At 36.7% G+C, this 27,683-nt stretch overlaps 1 protein-coding gene across 10 annotated transcripts in view; it reads right to left on the bottom strand.

Annotated features, from left to right (window-relative positions):
• SEC31A (SEC31 homolog A, COPII coat complex component) overlaps positions 1-27,683 on the bottom strand; it is an 81,652-nt gene that overhangs the window by 29,604 nt on the left and 24,365 nt on the right. For 9 of the 10 annotated variants that reach the window (XM_045284019.1, XM_045284020.1, XM_045284022.1 and 6 more), the window contains exons 6-18: positions 27,439-27,579; positions 21,897-22,039; positions 20,088-20,187; positions 18,018-18,179; positions 17,673-17,825; positions 14,321-14,554; positions 10,757-10,831; positions 9,705-9,743; positions 9,161-9,238; positions 6,150-6,225; positions 5,537-5,715; positions 2,753-2,879; positions 632-777 (exon numbers count right to left, since the gene is read on the bottom strand). In XM_045284019.1, the coding sequence (XP_045139954.1) occupies positions 632-777; positions 2,753-2,879; positions 5,537-5,715; positions 6,150-6,225; positions 9,161-9,238; positions 9,705-9,743; positions 10,757-10,831; positions 14,321-14,554; positions 17,673-17,825; positions 18,018-18,179; positions 20,088-20,187; positions 21,897-22,039; positions 27,439-27,579 (1,653 nt within the window). The remainder of the gene's footprint in view (positions 1-631; positions 778-2,752; positions 2,880-5,536; positions 5,716-6,149; positions 6,226-9,160; positions 9,239-9,704; positions 9,744-10,756; positions 10,832-14,320; positions 14,555-17,672; positions 17,826-18,017; positions 18,180-20,087; positions 20,188-21,896; positions 22,040-27,438; positions 27,580-27,683) is intronic. The other variant, XM_045284023.1, reaches the window with a different exon arrangement.

Below are 27,683 nucleotides of genomic sequence, written 5' to 3'. Positions count from 1 at the left end.
ATGCAAATGTCTGAAGACAGCAGCCAGCTATAGTTATAGGAGGAACTGTGAGTGAAAACAATGTACTATCCACACCTTAAAAGTACTCTGAGATGACTTCAGCCAGAGGCACATAACCGCCACTTAACCTGAAATGTCTCATATTGTTCTTCAACACCAATTCTTTTCACACAAACCCACAAGTGTGTTTTCTCCCAAAAGCATTTAGCAGGAAAACCTTAATTTCCTACTTGGTTTTCAGTTTCAATACAAAGACCTTTAAAACAATTCTTCTGAGAAAACTTTCTTTCCAAAGAGAACAGAACCATGCTGAACATGTCTCCCACTCTTTATGCCACATTGCTTCTCCCTGTTCTGCCCCAGGCCTGGAGGGTCAACTAGAGGCAGAGAGAGGAACAGCAGAAAAAGGTAAACTCTTTTCTGTGTTTGTCACCCACTTCCCTTAACTGCCAAACCACAACCTCAATTTCACATTGTAGCAAAAATGACAAATATCAGTTATCTAGAAACAGAATTTCTAGAACATTACTTGTTAATAATTAACGTACGATCGATGAAGATCTAGAACAAATCACAGGTAGAGAAAAAGACACCACCAAAAAGTAGCATATTTTGTTTCCAAGACACTAACCTGAAGGGATAAGGGGTTGTTTCCATCTTGAGCTTTAGTCCAACATGCAACTAATTTCTCTACATTCCCTGCACAAATATAGCAGAGACATGCCTGAGTCTGCAGGAGGCTGTCACCTTCACTTTCAAGCCTGGCTCCCAAATGATCTGTGGGTCAGAAGGGAGACAGAGAGTCACTGCTAAGGTGATTTACATGTGAAGTCACGGACCAATTCAACCAGCAAATCCACTAGCCCTAAGTCAATTCCAACTCATAGTGACCATATAGGAAAGAACAGAATTGATCCTTAGGGTTTCTAAAACTACATATTTATGGGATCATGCAGCCTCATCTTTCTCCACAAATGGCTGATGGGTTTAAACTTCAAACCTTTTGGTAACAGTCAAATGTTTAACCCACTTCCAGCAGTCTAACAATTCCACAAGCAGGAATTAAACTTCATAACCAATGAATATTAAGGAGAAACAAAATTAGCCATACAGTAAATGCTTAGTAAATATTTCTTTGTTAAACAAATAAACCAACTTCACGAGGACCGAGTCAATTCCAACTCATAGTGACCTTATACAGGGTTTCTGAGATTATAAATTTTTATGGAAGCAGTCAGTCTTATTTTTCTCCCATGGAGCAGTTGGTAGATTTGAACTGGTGACCTTGAAGTTAACAGCCCAGGCTTAACCCACAGTTTCATCCAAAACCAAACCAAACACTGCCATCTAGTTGATACAGACCCATAGTGACCCTATAGGGCTGGGTAGAATTGTCCCCGGGAGCTTATGAGATTGTAAATCTTTATAGGCATAGAAAGCTTCATCTTTCTGGTGGTTTCTAACGGCTGACCTTTAAGGTCAACATGAAATCCACCACACCAGCAGGGCTCCCAGTCAATACTGCCTCATAGGAATCCTATTGGAGGGGGTGAAACTGCCTCTTAAGTTTCTAAGACTCTCTTTCTCAAGGCACCTTAAATGAATAAAACCCACTAAACCCATTGCCATTGAGTTGATTCTGAAGTATGTGACATCTTGGGTACAATAAACTATTTCACTAGATTCTACATCTAGTTGTATAAATGTGTTGTGATAATGACATTTTAAAACATAAAAGGTATGAATAGGTAAGAAAAAACTCATAAACATTTAACTCCATTTTCAAACAGAAGAGCACTAACCCAAAGCTCACTGGTTAGAAAGCCCCAGCCTGAGAGGAAAATGTGGCGGTCTCCTTCTGCGCAGACTCACAGCCTACGGAACCCCGTGGAGCAGTTCCGTCCTGTCCAACAGGGTTGCCGAGAGTTGGAACTGACTAGATGGCAGTGGGTTTGGCTTTAGAGCCATCACATCAGATCTTTTTAAAAACAACAGTATGACATGTTCTGAATAAACCACTAAATGGCATCCAGGTCTACTATAAATTATTTATGGTTAAAATCATTAATATCATGTAACGTTTATATCCTCAATACTTTCAAGCTAGCAAATGATTATTTGCATACTAGCAGACTTACAGATTTTTGCAAATAATGAATACTTATTCCTTCAATGGTTATGTTCACTCAAATGATGTAATTACGATTTTTTATCACTGTTGTTAGTTGCTATCAAGTTGAATCCAACTCATGGCAATCCGTCGCACAATGGGAAAATGTTGCCTGGTACTGCACCACCCCCATAACTGACTGCTGATCAAAACATTGTGATCTACAGAGTTTTCAGTGGCTGATGATTTTGAAAGTACACTGCCAGACCATTCTTCCGTGTCTGTCTCGAACTAATATTTATTAAGTTGAAAGTTGTTTATTATATTTTAAAGATTAGTAAACTGAGGCTCAGAAACTAATTTTTCCTAGGTCATATAGGCAAGGACAAGATTCCAACCATGGTCTGTCTGAAACCAAGACACTAAATATTTTCAGAGACAATAAATAGATATGAAAAAATCTTTTTTAATAAATAGGTATGATGACTGTATTAAACTATCCAGATAAAAGCATTTCAAATAACCTTTTTGTTTGTGATTAGTAGGTTAACAAAAATTTCCTAATAAGATCTGTCAAAAACTTTCTTTAAAATGCACCATGCCGTATTTGTAATATATCAAATGTAAAGCCCATTTTCTTACCACAGAGGGCTGAAAATTCATCTGGTTTGGCATACGTCAGCACTGCAGCTAAAGCCTCTCTCCAATTTTTAAGGTCACAAGACTCAACAATCTCTTTCCAGTTCTTCATCACCACGGCAGTGATCAGCTTGGGAAAGGAAACAGACAACTGAAGTCTTTTATATATATAAATAAAAATTAACAATGACTAATTAACCATAACTTTCAAAACTATTATTTATAGTATGTCATGCAGAAGCAAAGTACAATGTTATTTTTTAACCAAACAACTTAATATATGGTATTATTTTTCCTACACACACACACACACACACACTCCATACTAATATATTTATAAAGTACTGAGAAAGGAAAGAATGAATTAGCTTCGTTGTGGGAAACAGAAAGGTTATTCCCCAGGTTGTCCCCTCATATTATATGCTAAACCTAAGGTGCTGCTTGCAAACAAATGGTAAATGACCATACAATTGGAGGTCAGCTGCTTAAAAGTTATCTCCCTGAGGGTAATCAATCATCTAGAACAAAAACAAAAAAAAAAAGAAACAAAGAAAAGAAAATTAAAAGTCCACAAGAGACAAAATACCACCTTAGTATATCTGAGCTGAATGAAAGACTTCTGAAGAACAGATTTGACACATTGAGCACACCTGATGATTAATGGGACAGCATTAAGGAGATCATATAAGATATTTTCTTTTTATCACTAGTATTTTAAATTCTATGCCATTGCCTATATTAATGACATTAACATTAAAAATACCAAGTTTCCCTGCAAGTGATTTACATTATTTTTTTTAAATAAATTTATTTTTTTTTAAATCATCTAGAACAATCAGACCCTATAGTCTGTCCCACCCTAATTAGGACCCACTCCCTTCTAATAGGGATAATGTATTGTTCCCCTAAAAGAGAGCCCAAAGGCAAGGTCAAGCCAATCAGGGAGGGCCACAGTTCGGCTACCATCTTGACTCTAGAGTCCCCCCATCTTGTCACATGCTTGCCCCTAATGCCCACCCCTTCCTATTGCGTGTACACCCCTAGGCTCGTCCCCCCGTTACACATATGCCTATTTTTCAACCCCTACTGTTACGCATGTGGTTACCTGTAACTAGGGGGGCCTGTATGCCCACTGAGTGTATATAAGCCTTGAATGGAAATACATTCGCTCTCTCTCTGCAGGGACCGAGCTGCTAAGATCATGGCCGTCACAGAGGTGAGCATTCGCATGCCTTATCTTGTCTGATGTCTTTTTAATTCTACACCTCAATGACACAACCGTCCCTTGGACCCGTTCGATTGTGGGGGCTTGTACCCCACACTTCATCCTGAAGGAAAATGCATACAGACTAAAGGAGCAGCACATGGAGGGTCCTGAAGGAGAAAGGGACTAGTGCATGTGACCAACTGAAAGGCAGCCTGTGAGGCTGAAACACAACAGGGATAGGAGTGATGTGAGTTAGGGTTGGAGAGACTAATAGGAGCCCACTGCTTGCGAGACTGAACAGTGGAATAGCTTTCATAGAAAATAATGTAATGGCATCAAGTAGGAGCCACACAAACACTCAAAGCCTCTGCTTCAGAAATTCTGCTCCCGAGAACAGCCTTCTTCAACAATTAGACATTTGCATATATCTTTAGGCACAATGAGAATGCTTATCCCTGTTTTACCTATATTAAGAAAATATAGGGCAGTATCTAAGCATTTAAAAATGTGGCAATATAGCTTGACTACAGAATACTATGTTGTCATCGTTTGGTACCATCAAGTCAGTTGCAACTCACTGTGGCCCTACCTAAAAAAGAAGGAAGCAAGTTCCTGCATCAGCCTCATAATTGTTTTTATGGTTGAACCCACTGTTGTGGCTACTGTGTCAGAGCAATTACATTTTTTGGAAATGAATCTTAATGGTGTGGAGAAATGCTTGCATTATTACCAATAAAGTTGGACATTAATTAAGACCAAAGGAAAATTGGTGCACTTGAACGAAGGTGTTGACGAAGAGTATTGAAACTACCATAGACTGTCAAAAGAACACACAGATCTGTCTTGGAAGAAGTACAGCCAGAATGCTCCTTAGAGGTAATGGTGGTGAGACACTGTCTCAAGTACTTTGGACATGTGTCAGGAGACACTAGCTTCTGGCGGACATCATCAAATAAAGCAGAGGGGACAGTGAAAAAGAGGAAAGCTCTCAACAAGATAGACAGACAGTGTCTTTAACAATGGGCTCAAATACAAGAATTGCAAGAATGGCGCAAGACCGAGCAGTATTCACTCTCTTGTACATAGGGTCACTATGAATTGGAACCAACTCAAACAGCACCTAACAACATTATTAATAACACACAACCCCCTCACACACACACACACACGATCATGATTAAAATAACAAATTCTACAGATATATACAAAAAAGTATGGAAGGATAAACACCAATCTGATGAGAGAATTGGGGATTGCTAAAGTTTTTATCTTTAAAAAATATACACCTAAGATTAAACCTTTCTACAAAAGCAAAAAAAAATAATTTTTATAATGATAACATGCAAAGGAGGAAAATTGGAATAATCACACCAAAATGCACATGTGAAAACATCAAAACAAACTAGTTTCACTATGGCCCCCACCATTTCTGGGTCATGGAATTATGAATATTTGATCTTTACTGTTTTCTGGATTGTTATTTCTTGTAAGTGTGCTGCTATTATAATGAGAAAATGAAATACAATGATCAGTTTAACAGTTTGAAAAGAAGCTGCTGGTTTATCTTTAAAATAACATACCCTGGTAATTTTGCTTTGGGATTTTGCAAAGTATTTTTTCTGGGTTCGAGCCAAGAGTTCTTGTCCACCTGCTATGGCCAATATAATGGCATCTGCCATGCGGTTGTCATGTAAACAAAGGTCAACGGCACTCTCAAAATTACCCGTCAGCAGAGCCTGAGTAATTAAACCATCGATGTCTGCAAGGAGATATAATACACTCAAATTAAATAAGGTTTTGTGCTATAAAAGCAAAAACAAAAATCATCATACCTGCATATGAAACAAAGACATGCTAATTTCTGAATGCTATCAGTGGTAGATTAAATTCTAACACAAGATTGCTGTTATATATAGAAGAGATAAAAGAACACGTTTTTCCAGAATGGTCAAATTCTTTTAATAAAGATCATTTTATAGCTTCTATCATTCAGATGAAACAAAAGCACACCATATTTCCAGGGCATTGATTTCATACACTAAATGCTTAGTCCTCTCAGTCTCCTGCAGCTGTGACAAAACATCCCTAATAAACTAATCGACTGCTAGGCCTTCGATTGTTTTGTTTTGTTATTTTACACAGAAAGAAATTAAAACTCAACAAAACAAGAAATGAACACCAACAAGTATTTACCTCCACTGACAGAAATATTAAATGTTCCTCCGGCTGAGGGTAAAAATTCAGATTCTTGTTTTTCTTCTTTAATTCTCTAGAAAGATATCGACGACAGCAATTTAGCGAGACCAGAACTACCACATCAAATGCTGGGAAACAAGCCTGTATGATGACTCACTTACTGACTAGATGACACCCTCAGTCCAGAAAGTCTCAGATCCAAGTTTTCATTAAAATATACAGTTTCCCGAAGTATTAACTCCCATTATATAATCATAGGCAAAATTCAAGGTCATCAGAAACGGTGTTAAACAAAATTTAAGTGTTAAAGAAAATTAAATACGCTAATCTGGTAGTTTAGAACTTATTTAAGCTGAAGAATCTATTTTCTAAAATGCATCAACTTTTGAAAAATTAAATTAAATTAACATTTGAAAAATTAGTATGTTTATTTCCATTTTAAAGCAATCCTGCTTCTATCTACATAGCTGAAAGTTCCTATGCATTAAGTGTTTAAATTATGAAGTCTTTTTATTTTAACTGAATCAGTCATAAAAAAACATCACTGATGTCCTTAGAACAAAGGCAACATAAGCCAGATTTACGAACATACTCAGATTCATTTATACATGTGTTCCCTCAAACTGGTCAGATCCAGAGAGTAGGAAAGTCCAGTAAGAATATGTGTAGTTCTGCTAAAAATTCCTAAGATTTGTAATATTTTAAGTAAATTCAATTCTTTTCATTTCAAAAAGAATAGAGGCATTTCACTAGGATATACTTTAAATGCTTTCTCTTTCATGCATATAAATTTGAAAGTCAAAAATCTTAACAGATTTTTTAAATTTTTAAATAATTTAGCTCTCTTGTATGAAAGAAAATATTTACTGTGCTATTTTTATCTACACATCTGCATGTAAGTTCTTAGTCATCAAGGTCAGGGCATTTTTGGATTGAGAAAATTTAGTGTAGAGTACAGCACGGGATCATGTTGCAAAACCTAATAAATTAACATTGATCAACACAGGAGAAGAACTGTAAGTCTAATTCCATTTCCCAAGGGAAGCATTTAGGAATTTTTAAAATTCAAAGTGAAAAATTGACAATATTTAGTTATTTGTATTAAAGAATACATCAGAGCGCGTGATCTGATTATATTCACTAACAAACTTATTCTAACAAGCTCTTTTCCTAACAATTACTTTTCAAATTTGTTTAACTACAAGCAAACCTGTACTTAGAAAGACTTCTAAAATAGAGAAAGCCCGAACTGCTACAATTCATTGTATATATTGATTACCTTTTAATATACTATTGTCATTGTTTCAGAAACATTGTTTCAGAAACAACAGTACCATTAAGAGAAATTTTTTTCAAGTACCCTGGAACTACTCATTGATAACTGTTTATTTTAAATGCCTATTATTCTTACCTATTAAATTTATGCATGAATTCTCAAATGGACCTATTTGATAACATAGTTAACCTAGTTCTACATAATTAAAAGTACATTTCTTTAATGTAGTCTAATAGAGTCAAAATTTTCAGTAAGATGTTAACCATATCTTTTGTTCCTGTATTAAAGAAATGCTAAAATCCATATTTTCTAGGTGTTTTTTAAATCATTTTATTGGGGGCTCATACAATTCTTATCACAATCCATACATCCATCCATTGTGTCAAGCACATATGTATATTTGTTGCTCAAAACATTTGCCTTCTACTTGAGCCCTTAATATCAGCTGCTCATTTCCCCCCTCCCTCCCTACTCCTCCCTCCCTCATGAACCTTCATAATTCATAAATTGTTATTTTGTCATGTTGCACTATCCAACGTCTCCCCCGCCCTCTTCTCTACTGTTCATCCCCCAGGGAGGAGGCTATACGCAGATTCTTGTAATCGGTTCCCCCTTTCTACCCCACATTCCCTCCACCCTCCAGGGATCGCCACTCTCACCATTGGTCCTGAAGGAATCATGACCTGGATTCCCTGTTTCCAGTTGCTATCTGTACATCCTCTGGTCTAGCCAGATGTGTAAGGTAGAATTGGGATAATGATAGTGATGGGGGGGGGGGAGCATTTAAGACTAGAGGAAAGTTATATGTTTCATCATTGCTACCCTGCACCCCAACTGGCTCAATTCCTCCCCACAACCCTTCAGTAAGGGGGTGTCCAGTTGCCTACCAATGGGCTTTGAGTCTCCACTCTGCACTCACCACATAAAATCCATACTTCTAAGGAAAATGTTTCTGACAATCACCTTGTGTGAGTCTAAATTTTCTGATGAATTATTTTCACAACTAAGCAAAAGATTATATAAGAAACATTCCACAAGTCAGGATAGCCCCATACCACCAGAAAACAATGAAAAATTCAAGTCAGATAAGACTCAGACTTTTTGATCACTTTTCCCCAAGATGAGATGAAATTAGAGAGCAAGGAAAAGAAAGTATAAAATTATACATTAGTGGTTAAAAAAATAAACAGAGAAGTAAAAGAAAAATGTTAATAACACAACTCTGTGTTCAAGGACTCTCTTAATTACAAACAGGACTCAGGACACATTTATAGCAAATCACGCAGTTCGGTGAAGTATTCTTGGACACAAAAGTTTAGAACTAATTCAGAAACCTATGCCACTAAGAGTACATGTTAAACATAATGTAGGAAGACAAAAACATTAACTCTGTATGCAATATGAGTTTCCAAATAAAATCTCTTTTCAGTTTGATAGCTACCTAAAAAATTAAGTCCAACTCACCTCAACAGTTAATTTAAAAACATATCATCCAGATGCTAGGTCAAAGAACTAAAGTGTTCAGAGAGGATTCTTCTGTCAGTATAGGTACATTGATTCCTACCCTAGACATCATTGATTCCTACCCTAGAAAGTAATATACTCTAAATGATCCTGGAAAAAGTAGTCAAGACAATTTTCCATATTCCCAGGTCAAGCAATATTTAGACAAGCAAAACATGTCATATATTTCCCCAATACAATTAAAACCAGAAAGAAAAAAAAGAAGTACCTCTCCCAACAGCTGCTCTTCAGCAGCAGGGCTCTCCTCCCCATCACTCTGTGCTACTTGGTCAGAGTCTTTAAGAGCCTTTGGTACACAAAACAATTACAGAGGAAGTTGAAGAATGTGGCATTAAAGGGTTCTTAGTGAACAAGGAAGACAAAAGACCCAACCAACAACATTCAGAGCCAGTGCAATCATAAGAAGCAGTACTGAGTAGTTTCATTTGAGACCCACTAGAGAAAAAGCAAAGAGCAATGTTGTTAACACCGTCTCTGTCCTACCAAACACTTCTCAATAGCAAAGATTTTTACCTTAAGTATCTGACAATCATTTAGTCTTTCCTCTTCTGTCTACCCGTTAAATGTTTGCTATTATACAATGAATTAGTAATTAAAATACCTAGAATCATTTACTTTTACACTGTGAGACAATAAAACATTTCTTTCTTTTTTTTGCACAACAAACACATGTCTTATTTCCTTATTCCTCCCTTATTTGTTATGACTCAAACCAAATTTTAGGGTGCAGACATTTTTAAAGGTCTTCTTACCACATCAGGCCCATCCACTTCGTTCAAGGCCAAAGCAATCTGAAATACAGATAAGAATTCACCTACTAAATGGAATTCTATTTCAGGTTATACAGAAAATGTGCCCCTCGCTCTGACTCCATTCTCACTGACAAAAATTAAAAGACTTTACATGGGAGATAGCGTATTGATGGAAAGAATATCTATTCAAAACTGGCCCTCAATTAGTTCAAGTTTAGCATTTGGGGAGTCTCTCCTTTGGAGAGAGCAAAGACAAATAGCCAGGAAGCAATGGGACTGTGATGTACCCTAGGTGTGCATGACCTCAAAGGGGTATCAATCTTCAATGTGCATGACACTGCCTACCGTGTAGTGTCCAACCCACACCATGCACACAACTCTGCAATACTAAAAAAACCAAGTCACTTTCAGACAGGAGGAGAACCTAAACTAGTTCCTTCTAGGTTTTCCAAGCCAGGATGCCTTGATTGCTCTTGTTGATAGCAATCTGAACAACGTGAACAACCTCAAGAGAAGAAAACTATAAGATTATCTCTCCCCTTTTTAAAGTTTAAATTACCCCTGCTGCAAAACATTGATAGTTACTGAATCTGTTAAGTAGATAATGTAAGCTAAGATCTAGAATGAAGTAGTTTTCCTCTCCTCCCCACAGGGACCGTGGTTGTACAACCTTATTAAAATCTCAAGTGTTAGTTCCAGCAGTTGAGGTTCATAGTGTCGTATCTTTCAAGGCCCAGTTCTCCCTGACACAATTCTTAAATTAAACTTGAATTAAAGGTGCTTCTTGTCAGCTAAACACCAAAAGGCTGGGGTTCAAACCCACTCTCAGACACACCTTGGAAGATAAGCCAGAGGACTGCTTCCAAAAGATGAGCCTTGAAAATGCTCTGCTGCAGTTCTACTGTGTACAAGCAGAGCCCTACAGGTTGGGATCGACTTAACAGCAACTCACAGCAAAAGCTAAAACTTAAAAGGTGCACGTTGCCTTTAAGTTTTACCTAATAAAAAAATGTTTTATTTGCTGACACATAGCTTAACCTCTGAAAATTTACCTCTTTTCCTAGGTTTTCTTTTCTGTATCCCAGAAGTTCAAGGTATTTTCCGCGAGAATCATCCTCAAAGTTTACCTTTAAAAAGAGGCATACTCTTAAAAGTCTTGAATTTAAAGGTCCAAATTTTTTTATAATCATTTTATTAGGGGCTCATACAATTCTTCACAACCCATACATACATCATTTGTGTCCAGCACATTAGTACATATGTTGACATCATCATTCTCACAACACCTGCTTTCTACTTGAGCCCTTGGTGTCAGCTCATTTTTCGCCTTCCCTCCCCGCTCCCTCCTCCTCCTGAACCCTTAATAATTTATAAATTATTATTATTATATCATATCTTGCACCATCTGACGTCTCCCTCACCCACTTCTCCGTTGTCCGTCCCCCAGGGAGGAGGTTATAGGTAGAACTTGTCATCTGTTCCCCCTTTCTCCCTCACCTTCCCTCCACCCTCCCGTAAAGAACCAATTTTTATAATAATGCATTAAAATATCAAATAAGACCATTGAACATACCCAAAGTCTAGTATTACCATTTAAAAACCGAAAGAACAATGACTTTGGGGCTTCTACCCATCGCCTTCTGCAAACCAGGTGTTCACAATCTAAGCTGTGATACCATTCCCTTCTTTGGATTTGGATGACATTATTTACAATCCTTGGATAACACAGGCTAGTGTGCGTCTTCCATGTGGTCTTACTTGACACTTCACTTAGATGGCCACTTCTTTTAAGACAAACCTTTATGACCCCAGATGCTATTCCTTCTGATAGCCGGGCACTCTCTAGTTTTTTCACTACACTTTGCTATAATACTCATATCTTCACTGATCTCTAGGCAGGGCCATGTCATAAGAACTAATCGTTTTTTATATTGGGGCTAAATTTAAATGCAAGCCCCCAATACACTAATTACCTATGGCTTATATTTATCTCTGATTCTCCTTAGATTATTGTCATTTTGTTAGAGAATATCATCAATCACCCTCCTGGGGCATCACTGCACTCCCATCAAGTAGACCCTGACGCACAGTGGACCATAGGACAGGGCAGGACTGTCCCTGTGAGTCTCATGACTGCAAATCTTCACAGGAGTAGAAACTTCACCCTTCCTCGGCTGAGCTGGACGGTGGTTTGGAACTGTTTACTCTCGGACAGCAACCAAATGCATAACCACTGCACACTGATAATGTCATTAGTTTAGCCAATGTAAAGAATTAAGAAAAGGAAATTATGCAAGTAAAGTTATGAACCACAAAACATGAATTGACTTGTATAGATTAAACTTGGCTTATAGACATTTCTTACATACCGATGTCTACAAACATACGTCAAACTGACATGACAAAACTGCACATTTTCTTTAAAAAACAACTTATTTAAGAACAACATAATTACACACTATTATAAGTGAAACTGTATATTTATATAAAACATTATTTAACATTATACAACATTGGAGATACTGGATTTGACGTATCTTGGATGGGTCAGTAGAAAATCCCCTGAACTGTTTGTCTTTACATTTGAAGTTTACTTTCTAAGAACTTTTTACTTATCGTATATACTCAAGGATAAGCCAACCCAAATTATCAGCTGAGGCACCTAATTTTACAAAAAAACTGCATTAAAAACGTGCTAAAAAACTTGGCTTAAACATGAGTATATATGGTACATTACTGAAGTAATGTTTTCATGAATGAAACTGATTTATTGGGATTAGTACTTAATTTATGGATGAGTCAAATTGATGGGTATCCATAGACATAAGTATACCACAGCGAATTTAGAGATTAGAAGGCTTAGAAAAAAATGAATTTAGATATATATTTGTCTCGTTAAATAGATAAAAGTCAGCACAAATGGTAGGAGGTAAATGTAAACGGTTCTATTTCCTATGGAGGAAATAGAAATGCATCAAAGTGACTTTTCCTGTAAACCTAGTATTAAACTCTTAAGTGGACACTATATGCATACAATGGGGGTTGGTGATAGGACAAAACTTTCAATAATATTGATTCACAACAGGGCCATGCCTAAGAGATTAATATATGTCATATTGAAATAAGGAGGCCATTAAAATATATCAAGTATTTGGTAGTACTGGGCCACCATTCATTGGGCAGTGAAAGCCCAAAATCCATTTGCAGGGTTCACTCAGAAACTAATCCTCTGGTGACTACCCACTGATCATCCCTGAGGGATGCAAACAGCCTTGTTATCAGACAAAGAACAATGTATAGTGGACTATGACTGACGGAAGAGGGTTAAAATGAAAATGTACTAGTTTACCATATGATCTCCTCTGTGACCCCTTTTAAAGTTGTTTTAGTTAAAAAAAAAAAAAAGAAGAAGTAGAAGAAGAAGGGGAACTACATATGGATTAAGGCTCTGATGAATCTCATCTGACCATGGATGTAAACAGCCTTGCTATCTATCATGCAGAATGCTGTGGAAAGTGGATTATTGCAGATGCAGTTGGCTTAAAATTTAGCATCTGATCATCTAATCTCCTGTACGATCCATTTAGTTTGTTCTAGTTTTTTATATTGTTTCCTTTTCACTTGGGGTTTTTAACTGTTTTACTTTGTTATTGTTCTTAGTTTTGGATTTAAAAAAAGTTTTTCTGTATATGAAATCCAGGATAAGGAATGCTACAGAGACAATAACTGGATTAATAGTTCTTTGGGGTTATGGGAGGGGAGAGGAGGTTGGGGGAAACAGGGAGCTAATAACAATGAGCACAAGAATTAAGAAAATGTTCTAAAACTGTGGTGATGACTGTACAACTCTTCTTGCTCTTCTTGATGTAATTGAACTACTGAACTGAATGATGTTGTATGCCAATAAAACAGGTTAAAATCTAAAGAACAAGTTTTCTCTTCTTGTTTTTCTTCTTTAAATAACTTATAAAACACAAAATCACTTATTTCCAAAGATTATAGAAATGCAAAATTCTCACAATGTGGACAACCAGAGTCCTGAAGCCTTCCCCATAATTGAATATTTAATTGTAAAATATAAAAATATATTCTCTAATTTTGGAATTCAAGCCTATTATTACACTCAAGATCTCTATTCTTTGAAAATTAAGTGTAGAAAATAAGGCAGTGGAAGCAAAATAACTAACTAAAACCTACATTTGTTATTCCACTGTTATAAATGTAACTTAGTGAAAAAAAAATTTTCCCCTCTTTTTAAAGGCAAGATAAGAAATGCCTCCACCTTTTCTACCCTATGCCACTTCCGACTTTTCCCATTTTCCTCAAAACTTAAATATTCTGTCTTCCAATTTTAAAATAAGTTCATTGAATGCTGTTTCTCTCTCACCTATTACATTTACTCCACACTAACAAAGTACTTCACACTAGGCAGTTCACAGCAGGGGCAGAAATCTGGACATAAAAAGGTAGGCAATGTGCTCCTCAAAGTTTCTTAATGTTCAAAAAGCTCCTGAAATCACAATTTTCAAGTGCTTCTTTAATGAGACAGCTGATTTGAAATATAGTGCAATTAACCTTGCAGATAGTGAAGTAAACGTCTTAAATACCAACTTTACCTTCAAAAATGACCACACATTTTTCTCAAACTCAGTTTGAGAAGCTTCAATTTTTTTCTGACAGTAAGTCACAAATCCTTGGGACTGTACGACCTGCTGAAGTTGGTCAGACCTGCTGAGGAATTCCTTTTCTGTTACAACTTGGCTGATGAACACAGGATGGTGCTGCAGCTGCTCAGCTCCCTGCTGAGACAGCACTTTGACATTCTCAAAGGTAACCAGTTTGCCTCCAAACTGCAAAAGAACAAATGAACAAACAGTTTGAACCCCAAGAACATGGCAAAAAAAAAAAAGGTGTACACTGGAAATTTGTTAAATAGAACTATGGCTTAAACATACAGAAATCTAAAAGAAAAATTAGATATATTCCTTCATGCTTCACAATCTGACAACCTTCAACTCTTCCTTTCCACACAATCTACCTTTATTCATTTATTTATTTATTTTAAATCCTTTTATTGGGGCTCATACAACTCACAATACATAGATCAATTGTGTAAAGCACACCTAAACATTTGTTGCCCTCATCATTCCCAAAATTCGCTTTCCTCTTGGGTTCCCGGAATCAGCTCATTTTCCTTCCCCCCCCCTCCCCCTCCCCAATGAAGCCTTAATAATTTATAAATTATTATTATATCTTATCTCCTTTATTTTTTTAATCATTTTATTGGGGGCTCATACAACTCTTATCACAATCCATACATACATCCATTGTGTACATTTGTTTGCCATCATCATTCTCAAAACATTTGCTTTCTACTTGAGTCCTTTGTACCAGCTCCTTATTTTTCCCCTCTCTCCCCACCCACCCCCTTTCCTCATGAACCCTTGATAATTTGTTATAATTTCATCATGTCTTACACTGTCCAACGTCTCCCTTTACCCACTTTTCTGTTATCTGTGCCCCTGGGAGGGAGTTATATGTAGATCCTTGTAATTGGTTCCTTTCTACCCCACCTTCCCTCTACCCTCCTGGTATTGCCACTTTCATTTATCTGGCCTGGATTTCCTGGGTTTCCAGTTCTTATCTGTACCCATGTACATGATCTGGTCTAGCTGGATTTGTAGGGTAGAACCGGGATCATGATAGTGGGGGGGAGGAAGCATTAAAAAGCTAGAGGAAAGTTATATATTTCATTGGTGCTTCACTGTACCCTGATTGGCTCGTCTCTTCCTAGCGACCCTTCTCACACAATCTACCTTTAGATAAATGTACTATTTATTGTCCTGTCTAGGCCAAATACATCACCTATTTGTTTTTTACTAACTTCCACATACCCAAAGCTACTTATCTTTCAAGATCCAGCAAACGTCACCTTTCCATAAAGCTTATGGAAATTCCTTTAGCATAATATATATATAGTTTTTTCTTTCAACTATTCACCATATGTACTGGTCTCATGTAAATTATTTTGGACCTGGCCCTTCTGTGTGATTTATTCTCGTATCTTGTGTTATACCTAGTAACTACTATGCACAGAGTACATAGCTAATACTAATGTATTCACACAAAATAAATTTAAGGAAACACAGGAATAAAGTAGTTTGTTCATATTTACTAATGTTTCATGCAAAGATTATGGGCTTTACATAAACTTATTTTATAAAATATCTATTGTGTTCAATGTATGTTTATCACAAGCACTGTAAAAAATACCATGATATACTTAAGAAAACACAAACTAGAAGCAAAAGCTAAAGTAGGTTTTACAAGATGATTAATACTGCTCATTTTATTGGTTTCTATGTTGTTGCTCCCATGAACACAGCCTAATACAACAACTAGAAATTTCAGTACAACTTTAGGCACAAAGAGGATGTTTATTACTGTTACCAATCTTAAGGAAAAGAGTAGGAATAATCTATACATCCAAGAATAAAGAGCATACTGTCTTACTACGGAATACCATGTTGTTGGTAGATGACATCAAGCTCCTTCCAACTCAGAGCAACCACGTGTACACTGCCCTAGGACACACTGCTTGGTCCTGCAAAACTCTCACAATTGCTAGGTTTGAGCCCATTGCTACAGTCACGGGGTCAGCCATCTCAGTGAGGGTCTTCTTCCTTTCCACTGACCCTCTACTTTACCTGCTGTTCTTTTCCAGGGACTATCACTTGATTACATGTCCAAAGTATGAGGCGAAGTCTTAGCTTTCGTGCTTCTAAGGAGTGTGTTAGCTGTATTTCTCCCAAGACAGATTTGCTTGTTTTCCACCAATCCTTCATCGGTCTTTATTCATGTCTAACTTTCACATGCATTTGAGGCCAAGGAAAATTCCATGGTTTGAGCCCAGGGCAACTAATTCCTCAAAGTGATAGCCTTGCTATTCAACACTTTAAAGAGATCTTGAACCTCTTTACCCATTGTAACTTGTCTTTTCAGCTCCCAACTGCTGCTGCCATGAGTATTGATTGCGGTTGACAAGAATTTTCTTGTAGTGTGAGGATCATTGCTAAACTAGCAAAGATTATCCTTGGATCCTTCATATATCCTCACTTTCTCTGATTCTAAATATCTTTTCCCTCTAATAACATGAATCTGATCAAACCTTTAGTCTGTAGGAAATAGGGGATATAGAAACACCCTAGAAAAAATATCAGGGCACAGGAAAACACATCAAACAATATTATGGGAACAGAATCAACCAAATACAGAATGTGGAGAAAATAAACATAACTAATACCTGAATTATTTTCAACATCTAAATGTCATGGGGATGGAGGATGAAGAAGGAATTATTATAGATTACAACGAACTTAGAAAGAATATCCACTGAACATATAAAGGCATTTTTGGGGCAACAGTTATGGAATTATTGATCATTTTACTGTATATGATAACAGTATTATAAGTAATGAAAACAATGAACTCAACCGCTATAAGTAATGAAAAGTTGAGTAATAAGTAATGTTATAAGTAATGAAACAATGAACTCAACTGTAAAAGACATATAAAAAGAAACATAAGAAGGGGTTTCAAAAAATTTGTGGGGAAATTCCATCATATTTTAATTCTCTCATAACCTTTTTGAAGTTCCCTTATTATGTATTTACGATAGTGTGCCGGCAGGGTAACTGCTAAAGCTGGATAATGGGTATATGGGCATTCATTACTCACTCTTCTTTCTACTCTGGGGCAGGTTCAACATTTTCCACAATAAGAAAAGCTAGAAGGGGGCGGCGGGGGCGCAGAAAGTCTAAAAGGAGTGGAGTGGGGTGGGGGGAGTTAGATGATACAAATATACCAAAATATCTCAGATACACACCTTTCCCATCTGAATCATCTTATAACATTAGGAAAAATCATCATGCCCATATACGTCAAGACCATAAAACAAAATGCACGTACTGAAAAGGAAGCACCAACAGGCCTTCGGATCCACTTAGGTGGCTTCTTGAGAGGCAGCACTATACTGTGCTGAGCACTCTGCTGTGGTATTTGTAATGGAGGAAGGACTTGTCCTGTCCCAAAGGGATCCAGATTTCCAAACGATGATGACAGCTTTAGAAAAGAGTAATACGAGAATCTGTAACTTATACAAGTCTAGATTGCATTGTTTTCTTGTCATATCCAAGAAAATTTTAAATAATTGTCTATTTACACAGGATTGCTGATCATTAATTGATTTTTAAACTACTCACATAGTTATTTATTAATAGCTACTTTCTTCAAAATCTTCACACTTCCGATTACCTTGTCCACTTGTTTTTGCCGTAATTCATCAGTGCTCCCGCCCATGATAGAATAAACACTGATACGCCCATCAAAGGAAGCAGCTGATAAGACAGCAGGATTTCTCGGACACCACTGAATATCGAAGCACCACTGGGTATTTGTGGGAAGTTCATATAACACCTAAACCAAAACAAACAAAAAAGCCAAAGAAGGTATAGACACTTTATAAGCAGAACAACTAAATTAATGTGTTCAACTAGCTAAATTAAACAATTTTCTTTTAGAAAGTATTTCCAGCTAAGAAAAGCAAAACCAAGATTTATAAAATAAGAGTCCATTATGATGGTCTACCAAAGATAAAGGATAAAGGAATGCTACTTTAAAACAATTCAACCACATTCAAAATAAGCACATCTTAAAATGTGATGGTTTTCTGTTTTTACTGAAATATTAGTGGATACATCTGAAATATCAGAAAACTATTTGAGTCAACTTGCTAAATTTTAAAAGATCAATGGTGTTCTGGCCAACTGTAGATGCCTGCCAAGCCTCAACCAACCACATCTATCTCTGTTTACCTAAAGTCAAAGTTTTAAAATTAGCCCTGCAAGGAAAAACTTCATTGAGAAATCTGGCTTTTTGTCAAGAGAGAAAACATGTGCACACCATTCCTGTTGCTGCATTCATAATATAAAATCCTAACAATCTTTCTTTATACAGAAAAGAGTATGAACTATAGAAAATGGTTGATGCAAATATTTTACAATATTATTGTTTCTAACAAAAAACTTAGTGCTAACTGCTCTTGAAAGAAATACAAGGTCTTGTGGCTTCAAGAAGTAAGTCAAATGAGTTTCATGTGACATTTAAAATGTGTTTTATTTTATGAAAGCACTGTTGTATAAGAGCATTGAACTAAGTGAAAAAGAACTTAGTCTTCTGATGTCTGTGATGTTTAAGGTGGCTGATAGGACTAAGCAGCTTTCAGCTCGATAATGCTGTCTTTAAAAAAATCTAATAACGTGGTAGAAAATAAGGGATTTTTATTATTCTATTAGGTCACTTAAGGTAAAATATATTATTTCATATTTTTGTTCCCCCCTAACTTTAATGTTTCTATATTCTGACACTGCCACATTAGAAAAAGGTAATCCAGAATCCGATGGACTAAGGTGCTTGTTGTTGGTTCATCAGAATCAAATGAAAAAAGCCTACTGAAGATACTATTGTATATTCAATGGAAACAGACGGCCACATTTTTTTTTTCAGAGCAGCTAACAGTTGACCTTTCAGTTACCATCCAAGTGCAGCACCTTCCAAAACACCGTTCACTCCCATTAAGACAAGGCTAGCTCAGAGCAACCTACAGGACAGAGTACAGCTGCCCCTGTGCGCTTCTAGGACTATAACTCTTTATGGGAGTAGAAAGCCTCATCTTTCTCCCGAGGAGTGGCTGGTAGTTTCAAGATGCTACCTTAAAGTTTTGAAAAGCTGACCTGGCCGTTCGTTGCACAATGCATACCCACTATGCCACCAAGGTCCTTAGTGTCGCCAATAACCTACATTAACTTAGAAATGGTGGTTGTCACGTAAAAAGCTGTCATTAAAGTACAGAATCTATAATACACTACTGAGAGAAAGGGAAACCAGTAAGTGACAGAATTAAAAGTTAAAAGAGATACCTAGTGTACAACCCAAAGCAAATAAAATTATACTATATTTATACCATATTTATATTTTAATAAAATAGAATTTCCATGGGCAGGATGTATGACAAATACTACACTATAAAATAAGTATTATATGAGAAATTGAACAGTTTTGAGTCTAGGCAAACTAATTGTACTGGAAATGGAAGCCAATTACTAGTTTAAAATATATTTAATAAATGCATTTTCTAGCTGAAACAATTGAATTTAGACAATGTTTTCTGACATAATCTGTTGGACTAACATTTTACATACACCTCATCTACCTTCACATGTCCTTAGATGAATAATACCCTCAGAATCCATGTAGAAATTTCATATTCAATTAGAAATAAAATATTACACTAGCTTAAAGTTTATAAACACTTCTTCCCTATACCTCTCCTGTGTGTGGATTGGAGCAGAGAATTTTAGCATCTTTTCCACAGCTCAGCAACAATTCAGGATCTGCCATGCTCCAAGCAACTGCCAAAACTCCCCTAGAGAAACACAAATGAATACAAATACTTTCAATCATGAGAAACTCAAATTTCAAAGTATTTGTCTAAAAATTTAAGACTCTTACACAATACTGACAGATGTAGACATAAGTGCATTAGTAATTTGTATGCTCTTTGATCGCTGAAAGAATATAATATATTCATGATATTGTAGAGTGTGTGATAGCAAAAATGAAAACAAAGTAGTTGTCTAACAACATGGACTCTGTAATATATAAATTCCAGCTCTTCCTTTGAGGGGGAAATGTATACAACATTAAAAATTATACTATACAAATCTACTTCTTAATATCTACTAAAAGTAAAAGTAAAATACTAAACGCACTTCCAGCTCGTCAATTCTGACTCATAGTGACCCTGAAAAACAGAGTAGAACTGCACTTTGGGTTTCTGAAACTGGACCTCTACAGAAGCAGAAAGCTTCATCTTTCTCCCAAAGCTCTCATGCAGTGTTCATAATTTACAAAATAGGCTAATTAGGTGAATTATTATTCATTTCTATAAAACTACATAGATATAATGTTATATACTTTTTAAACAAATAGGGCTTTATTTACATATATAAATGTATACATATGCATATATACACACATCTATAAGTTTGTAAACTCACAATGAAATATTTGAACTACAGATGGGTAAGAAATGTATTTCAATTTCTTCTTTCTGATGATATTTTCTAGTTTTTATTAGAGAAACATGTCTATCATAAGTAGTTTCGAAATAAAATTAAAATGTGCACCAAAGCAATCTTAAACAAATACCAATGATCTAATTTTATAGCTTTTTGTGGTTTAATAACATTTGGATTTTTATTTTACTCCTCAGTATTATAAAAGCATGTACATGCATGGGTGCACTCTCTTTCCATATATAAAAGTCTAAAAATTCCTATTAGCCAAAAGAAAATAAAAGCTCCTGTACCTCACCACCCAGGAAAACCACTATAAACATTATGTCTATTCTATATTCCAGCCAGTTTTTTAAAAATTAAAGAACAGAATTAAAAATTAGAAGGAAGTTAACATTACAATACCATGAAAAAATACTAAAATCTATAAAAACTACTTAAGTTTGGGTCTTTCTTCCAACACATACAAAAAAAGGATTCTCTGGGTCATGCAAATGCTTAAGGGTTGAACTGAAAGGTGGGCACCCTTTCAAACCCACCCAGAGGCCCTTTGGAAGTAAGGTCTGCCACTCTGCTTACAAATGACCACCGCTCACAGCTTTAAAAATTCAAAGTTGGCATGAACTCAGTGGTAGCAAAGATTTTGTTTTGTTTTATTTTCAACTCTATTCAGCAATTCTACTTTACACACATAGGGTGACCATGAATTGGAATCAACTTAACAGCAACTAACAATGTAATAAATTTCAAGGATTGTCTCAAAGGATGGACTATACTGGAACTTTTATTTATTATATTGTTTGAAAAACCTTTACACATTTCTATGCTATATGATTTAGCTATACTTTCTTGGTATCAAAAAGCAGATGTAGTACTATAATAACAAACCATTTATCTTAACTTTTAAATTATACAGATAAAACAAATTTCCTAATATTAAAAAGGGGGGAAAAACAAAAAACACCAAAAACTAAAAGCCTACCTTATAATTCAGTGTTAAGTAAATATATAAAAAATAAATAAACAAATTAGGTTCCTTGAAAAAGCTGCATGATACCTGGCATGGTTTTCAAGGACACGAAGTGGAGAGGAAGCAAACCGAAGATCCCACATCTGGATCACAGGTAACCTGTCATCTTCAGAAGCAAGGACCATCTGGGTAGCAACATCAGGATGCCACGCCAATCCAGAGCAATGCATCTGCAAGACAGGTAAGGTTCACAGTTTTTCAATGCTCTTTATAAAAAGCCAAAATATAAAGGCTAACAAATAGACCTTAAACTATTTATAGGCTTTTCCATTTTTGTCACTGTTTTTGTATTTGTTTTATGCTGTTGTTGTTATTGTTTTGTTGGTTTTGACTTCCTTTGTTGTTTTATTTCGTTTTGCCTGGTTTTTGCACTTATTAATGTAGCTGCATGTCTGTCTAGATGAGATAGGCAGGATAAATAATTCAGAGATGAAAAGAACGAACCAATGATTCCAGGGGGATACGGAAGAAGGGTGGGTAAGATAAAGGAAGGGAAGGGCGGACGAACCCAGGAACAAGAGAACAAGTGAATTAAAATCAATGGAAGGAAGGTTGTAGGAGCCTAGTGGGACAGTCAAGGGCAATGTAGCAGCGAGGAATTACTAAACCTGAATGAAGGCTGAACATGATGGTGGGACGAGAGAAGTAAAAAGGAAATAGAGGAAAGAATCAGGAGACAAAGGACATTTGTAGAGACCTAATACATAGGTAAATATATATATATAATGAGAGAGGAATAGAACTATGTACTCATATCTATATGTTAAGAATTAAGAAAACAAACAAACAAACAAAAAAAGAATTAAGGATGCAGATAGACATTGGGCCTCAACTCAAGTACCACCTTAACACAAGAACACTTTGTTCTAACAATCCGGCTTTCTGTGATACTCACCTTCCCAACACAATCACTGAAGGCAAAATGGGTGCATAAGCAAATGTGGTAAGGAAAGCTGATGGTGCCCAGCTATCAAAAGATATAGTGTCTGGGGTCTTAAAGGCTTGAAGATAAACAAGAGACTATCTAGCTGAGAAACAACAAAGCCCACATGGAAGAAGCACAGCAGCCTGTATGATCATGAGGTGTCGATGGGATCAGGTATCAGGCATTTAAGATCCACAACAAAACCGTACCCAAGGTGAGGTGGAGGAGGGTGTGTGTGTGTGATGAAGTGGAGACCCAAAGCCCATCTGTAGACAATTGGACATCCCCTCACAGAGGGGTAACAGGGAAGAGATGAGCCAATCAGGGTGCAGTGTAGCACCGATGAAACACACAATTTTCCTCTAGTTCTTTGGTGCTTCCTTTACCCCACTATCATGACCTCAATTCTACCTTACAAATCAGAATAGATCAGAACATGTACACTACTACAGATAAAGAGCCTGAAACACAGGGAATCCAGGATAGATAAACCCCTCAGGGTCAAAACTAGGAAAATAGAGATACCAGGAGGATTAGGGGAGAGTAGGGAGAGAAAGAGGGAACTGATCACAAGGATCAACCTAGAACCAGCTCCCAGGGGGATGAATAACGGAGAAGTGTGGGAGGCGTGATGGAGGACAATGTAAGATATGGAAAAAATAATCTGTACCTTATTAAGGGTTTGTGAGGGAGGGTGGGGGGGTGAGGGGGAAGAAATGGGGAGCAGCCAGAAGCTCACATGGAGAGGAAACCTTTTGAGAATGATAAGGGCAATGAATGTACAAATGTGCTTTACACAACTGATGTGTAAGAGTTGTATGAGCCCCTAATAACTATTTTTTTTTTAAAAAGAAATGGGGAGAGGATATCAGGGGTTCAAGTGGGAAGAAAATGCTTTGAAAATGATGGTGGCAGCATATGTGCAAATGTGCTTGACATACTGGAGGAATGTATGTATGGATTGTGATGAGATGTAAGAGCCCCTAATAAAGGTACTTTTTTAAAAAGGCAAAATAAAATTGAGGCATTAATACAAAGAGTATGAAACATCAGTTCATGCCCAATTTGACACAACAACAATCAAAATTAGTAAATTTTACTAAAGTCTTTGACAAGTAAAACACCTGAGTGTTTTTCAGCTATTTGATACTTAAAACTATACTAGGCCCAAATAATTCTACACCAAAGAAGGGATTTACTGTCAAAATTGTAACCAGGGAGAAAAGGTTTACCCAAAAAGATATAATTTAAATGAATACAAATTTAAAGTGAAATAGTTTCAGAAAAATGAAAATATAGACTTCAAGTGAAATTGAAGAGGAAATCTTCAATTGAAATTGATAGAGGATCTTTCCTCTATCAGAAAAATTAAGGCAAACTGTCCAAAGCAACTACTACTAGCTAATTTTTGATATAAGATAAATCAACAAGAACAACAATAAAAAAGATAAATCAACATTATTACCAATAATTACCTGAGAGTTCAGATCCTATTAATTATCTTAGACACTGAAAAGTTTGCTGTTATTTCACTTAAGCTTTTCTGTTAAAATTGATTAATCTGAAAAACACTCTGAAGAAATATTCTCCTAGTTTTTACCATTGCTGTCTTAAGTTATATAGGTAGTCCCTGATTTAGACCAAATAATTTTAGAGGATGTTAAACTAGTCAAAGAATTTAAACCCCAAGACAATTAATGCAAATAAAATTCAAAACAAAATCTACTGATGTGCAGTGTGGCTCATAGCAACCCTGCAGGACAGAATAGAACTGCTCTGTAGGCTTCCAAACCTGTAAATCTCTACTTAAGCAGACTGCCTCATCCTTCTCCTCCCATTGACCTTCTGGGTTAGTAACCCAACACTTACCCACTACGCCACCAGGGCTCCAAAGCATACAAAACAGAGCCCTAAATTACACCAATATATCTAATGCACCTTGATGACAGAACCTTTAGCCATTGGCAAGGTTGAGAAGTTAATGTGCTATAGAGCAACACATACCATGAAATACCTGAATTAGAGGAAGAGGTAAAAGTCAGGAGCTCAGAAAAAATAAATAAATAATTAAAAGCCAGGAGCTTGGAAACACCAAGTTCAGAAAAACAAAAATAAAATTCTTTGTAGGAAATTTCTTCTAGGAAAAGCTAAAGATTAATTAAAATGTGGCTACAATCCTTTGAGTATGAGCCCTAGGGGTATAGAGGATATTTATTGGGCTATGATCTGCAAGGTCATCCATCAGTTTGAAACCAGCAGCCAACTCTCAGGGAGAAAGACAAGGCTTTACACGTCCTTAAAAAATGACAGGTTCAGAAACTCACAGGGGACAGTTCTACCCTGTCCTATAGGGTCACTACAAGTCAGCATTGACTCGATGACAATGAATATGATTTTTTGGTTTGCAATGCTCTGAAAAAGCCAGCAGAGCAAGAATATCAATCTATCATAAGTTCCTTGATTTTAACTACTCTTTATCTTCATCATTACTATCCAGCATGGAACATTATTATATTCTCGAAGGGAATAAGCGCATTTTCATTTCAACCTAACAATCAATAGGGAAATTCTGTTGTCAACTGTCAAATATAGGGAAAGCCACACAAGAAATGTAATATGTATGTAAACATATTTATATATAATGATAGGGACATAGATCTATTCACTTATATGTAGATCTTAAGTATTAAGGTAGCAGACGGACAATGAACCTCTACTCAAGGACTCCCTTGATGCAAGAATACTTTGTACTAATAACCTGGCATTCTGTGATGCTCACCTTCCTGACATGATCGCTGAAGACAAAAATGGGCGCAGAAGCTAATGTGGTGAAGAAAGCTGATGGTGCCCAGCTATTACAAGCTACAGTATCTGTCTCAAGTAGAAAGAAAATGCAAAAAAAAAAGAAGAAAATGCTTTGAAAATGATGATGACAACATTATGTATAAAAGTGCTTGACACGATGGATGGATGTATGGATTGTAATAAGAACTGTGATAGTCTAGGTACTTTAGAGAAACAAATCCACAGAAACTCATGTAAAAGAGTTTTATATAATGGTTAACTGTGCATCAAGAAAACATCCCAACCCAGTGCTGCCCAAGCCCACAAATTCAACATTAACCCATTAACCCATATGTCCAACACCAATCCAGAAAGTCCTCCTCCATCTCACAAAATACATGCAATGACGCCGACTGCAGGAGGAAAGCCGAGTCAGTGAATGTGTAAACATCTCAGCACTGGCAGGGGTCTCCACAAGGCTGCTCCAGCACCCAGGGCTGCATCGGGGTAGGTCCATGTGGCTTCTCCTTGGGGATGTCTTGCAGGAAGTCAGCCTTGCAAGCTGAAGCTGGGAACTGCTAAGGCAGCTGCACCCTGGTCCAACCATCACAAAGCAAGAGACCCGAGAACTCGAAAGGCGAGGCTCATTGAGCCATTTATCCCTCCGCCCTTCAATTAATCCCACATGTGTTTTTTGGCCAGATTGGCACAATAAACTAACTAACTCAGCTGTAAGAACCCACAGTAAAATGATTTTTTTAAAAAGGTATAGCACCTGGGATCTTAAAGGCTTGAAGATAAACAAGCAGCCAACTAACTGGGAAGCAACAAAACCCACATGGAGGAAGCACACCAGTCTGTGTGATCACGAGGTGTCAACAGGATCAGCTATCAGGCATTAGAAGACCCAAAACAATCATATCAATGTGAACGAGGTGAGTCGGAGTGGAGACCCAAAGCCCATCTATAGATAATTGGACATCCCCTCACAGAAGGGTCACAAGGAAGGGATGAGTCAGCCAAGGTGCAGTATAGCACAAATGAAACATAACTTTCCTCTAGTTCTTAATGACTCCCCCCTCCTACTATCGTGGAGTCATTCTACCTTACATATCCAGCTAGCCCAGAATATTAACACTGGTACAGTTAAGAGCTCTCAACACACGGAATCCAGGACAGATAAACCCCTCAGGAACAATAATGGGAGCAGCAATACCATGAGGATAGGGGAAAGGGAACCAATCACAATAATCAACGTATTTAAATCACCACACCCCTCCCCCAAACCCCGGTGGGGTGACGAACAACAGAAACATGACTAAAGGGAGACAGCGGTTGGTGTAAGACACGAAAATAATAATTCATAATTTATCAAAGATTCTTGAGAGTGGGAGGGTGGACGGAGGGAAAAATGAGGAGCTGATACCAAGGGCTCAAGTAGAAAGAAACTGTTTTGAAAAGATGGCAACATAAGTACAAATGTGCTTGATACAATGGATCTATGGATTGCTCTAAGAGTTGTAAAAGCCCACAATAAAACAATTTTTAAATGAATTAAGAGAAAAAAATATATTAAGAAAGCAAAAAAACAACTAAATGTAACATGTAAGATATGGCCAAAGAAAAAAAAGAAGGGTTCCTAGGGTGTATGATGAGGGAGGGAGGGCCCAAAGGGGAGCTGATATCAGGGAGTTCAAGAAAAAAAGAAAATGTTTTGAAACTTATTGTGGTAACAATTGTACAACAGTGCATGATATGACTGAACTATGGAATGTTATGAATATCTGTAAGAACTCCCCCTAACATGATTTTTTTAAAAAGAAATGCAAGGTGTGAGTCACAAAGCAACCAAATACTTACCCTATTACTATGATCACTGACTTTGATGACAGGTTCATTTTTCCTAAGATCCCACACAGTGGCCCGGCCACTAGGATTCGCTGATGCTAAAATATGCTGAACTTGTCTGTTCCATGCAATACAGCTGATATCTTCTAGGGGCTTTAAGGAAAAAACATTAAAAACTCATTTCTCCACTTTAATCAAATTTTACTGTGAACTCTGATTTAATTTTAGGATGTGGATGGCTTAAATCTGTTATTTCA

The sequence above is a fragment of the Echinops telfairi genome, unplaced genomic scaffold, assembly GCF_000313985.2.
Source record: "Echinops telfairi isolate 266 unplaced genomic scaffold, ASM31398v2 ScPeMD7_7468;HRSCAF=8506_0, whole genome shotgun sequence".
In the NCBI taxonomy this organism is placed as follows: domain Eukaryota; kingdom Metazoa; phylum Chordata; class Mammalia; order Afrosoricida; family Tenrecidae; genus Echinops; species Echinops telfairi.
Note: the sequence above shows the minus strand (reverse complement) of the source record. Positions and strands in the feature narration are given on the sequence as shown.